This window comes from Poecilia latipinna, unplaced genomic scaffold (genome assembly GCF_001443285.1).
Source record: "Poecilia latipinna isolate Pla-1442-1.1 unplaced genomic scaffold, P_latipinna-1.0 Scaffold1034, whole genome shotgun sequence".
Taxonomy (NCBI): Eukaryota; Metazoa; Chordata; class Actinopteri; order Cyprinodontiformes; family Poeciliidae; genus Poecilia; species Poecilia latipinna.
In genome coordinates this window covers 19,255-21,822 of record NW_015113650.1, presented here as the reverse complement: position 1 = coordinate 21,822, position 2,568 = coordinate 19,255, and the positions used below count along the sequence as shown (strand labels likewise).

Sequence of the window (2,568 nt, the reverse complement as noted above, 5' to 3'; positions counted from 1 at the left end):
ATTTGTATCTTTTTGTTACACCAATAGAAAATGGAGAAATATTTGCCCACATTTTCATCAGTTTCTGGTGTCTGGTGAAACCAGACCGAGGTGTCGGCCTGGTTTCTGGTGTTTCTGGTGTCGGCCTGGTTTCTGGTGTTTCTGGTGTCGGCCTGGTTTCTGGTGACGGCCTGGTTTTGGTGTCGGCCTGGTTTCTGGTGACGGCCTGGTTTTGGTGTCGGCCTGGTTTCTGGTGTCTGCCTGGTTTCTGGTGTCGGTCTGGTTTCTGGTGTTTCTGGTGTCGGCCTGGTTTCTGGTGTCGGCCTGGTTTTGGTGTCACTGCGTTTTCCCGGCCGGGCCTGATGTTTGTCTCTTTGGGTCAGTGGCACGCTCTGCCTCGATCGGAGCAGTCCCGGTTCTACGATCTGGCCCAGAAGGAGCGACTGCTGCACATGCAGCTCTACCCCGGCTGGTCTGCCAGGGACAACTACGTACGTACCAAACTCATCCTGCACATTCACAGCACACACCTCCAGGAAAAACTCAGGTTTTCCTTTGTTTCCAGGGAAAGAGGAAGAGGAAGCAGCTGGCAGGAAGCTCTTCCAGGTCAGAGGTCATCTGCAGCCTGGTGTAGTTCATTAATGTAGCCAAGAGTCAGACAGCAGCTGCTTGTAAACATTTTATAGGTGATAATCTGAAACTCTGCGCTGCTGCACAGTAAAAATTTAATGTTTGGGAATATTGCAACGTTAAGAACTGATGTGATGATGGCAACGTTCTTTGATGTTCAAATAATATTAGGCAGATATTGATATTGAAAATCGGTCCAATATTGGCCAAAAAAATGAGCATCAGATTAAACTGGAATGGATCGATAATCCCAGTCAGAAGCAGTCCGCTCCAGATTTTAGTCCGCTCCAGATTTTAGTCCGCTCCAGATTTTCTGTCCCGGTTCATAATAAATGGGTCAGTTGTTTTCATACCTAATGTTGTTGACCATTATCATTGGTTTGAGTAATTTTAACTGAAGAGTTTTCTAACTTTTCACAATACAAAATAAAAGATTCGTCCTGATATCTTATTGGGTAAATATCGGTATGATCACAGATGCGATATTGGTATCGTATTGAAAATGAAACCATTTTATCGGAACACTTCTCCATAATATCCTGTTTAAATCCAATGAGTGTAACCCATGTGATCGATTTAAATGTTTTATTTTTATTTCACACTTAATTAAATGTTTTCAGATTAATTCATGTAATCCAAATAATTTTCATTCCCGACAGGAATACAACCAACAACCTGAAACATTTGGATGAACATTTTGTTACTTTGGGTTTAAAATTAATCTGAACAGGCTCAAAAATATTCAAACAGCTCTACTAAAGCTTCTCCACATCCTGGATTTCACCTACAGTATTTCATCACTCCCGTCTTTCCCACTCCACTCCAGAAGGTGGCAGTGATGCACCTCCACTGGTTGAAGAAGTTAAAGAGCTTGGATGCAGCAAAAATGTTCAACTGAGAAACAGCAGGAAAAAAAACTCTTTCCATGACAAAGTCCTGGATGCCATCTTTTCTCTGTCCTGTAAAGTGAAATTTTATTTTCTGTTTTTTTTTTTTTTCTGCGTTTCCTCCTGACCTGAATTTTTACCGTAATTAGAGGTAGTTTGGGTTTTATATGTTGTCATTTGCTTCCTCCTGTGTGGATATTTACTGTGAAAATAAAGAAATTTCACCATCTGAGACTTGACTGATCGATTCAATCTGTCATTTTTGACATTCAGAAGAGAAAATAACAGAACAGTAAGAAAATAAAATGTTCTGCCTGATGGAGTCAGAATACAGCCATCATAACAAAGAGAGACAAACCTGTAAAACAGTTAAAGTTAATTCATGCCCCAAACCTTCAGCACTACAGCTGAATATACGGACGACTCGGTGGAGTTGGGTCTGACCGATCAGAACATCGATCAGAACATCGATCAGAACATCGATCAGAGCCGAGGTGTCCAAACGGTTTGCTCTGTTGGCCAAAACTGGCAAATTAAATAATTTAAAAAAAACTTAAAATTGTAAATATTTTAATATATTTAAACAATTACATATTTGTATTTAAATTTTTAATATTTTAATACATTAATATTTTTTAATTATATTAAAAATACAAACATTTGTTTAACCAGCTCAACACTAAACTACTTTTTATAAAATCTGAATTATTACAGATTTAAAACATGGATTCAAACTGTTGCCTTTTTAAAAGAAAATAAATAATTTACACATTTGTTCTTGACTTCTGGTCAGGCTGAACAAAATTAGGTAACACTTTATTTGAAGGGGTGTGAAAAAGACTGACATGACGCTGTCATAAACATGACATAACACCTGTCATGAACATAAAGTTTTTATTAATGTTTATGACGGTTGTCATGAAGTGTCATTCGGTAAATAATGACACTTTTAATGCGAAGTTGCATTAAAAGTCCATTAAAATGCCAACTTTGCATTAAATTATCATTTACAAAATCATGCAAAGTTGGCATTTTAATGGACTTTTAATGCAACTTCGCATTAAAAGTGTCA

The 2,568-nt window shown here is 38.2% G+C and overlaps 1 protein-coding gene across 1 annotated transcript in view; it reads left to right on the top strand.

Moving 5' to 3' along the window:
• LOC106958964 (transcription factor 7-like 1-A) overlaps nucleotides 1–1,735 on the top strand; it is a 12,901-nt gene extending 11,166 nt beyond the window's left edge. Inside the window, exons 6-8 of the mRNA XM_015051160.1 lie at nucleotides 363–470; nucleotides 545–585; nucleotides 1,269–1,735. Of these exons, the coding sequence (XP_014906646.1) occupies nucleotides 363–470; nucleotides 545–585; nucleotides 1,269–1,335 (216 nt within the window). The 3' untranslated portion in view covers nucleotides 1,336–1,735. The remainder of the gene's footprint in view (nucleotides 1–362; nucleotides 471–544; nucleotides 586–1,268) is intronic.
• Nucleotides 1,736–2,568: the final 833 nt, after the last annotated feature.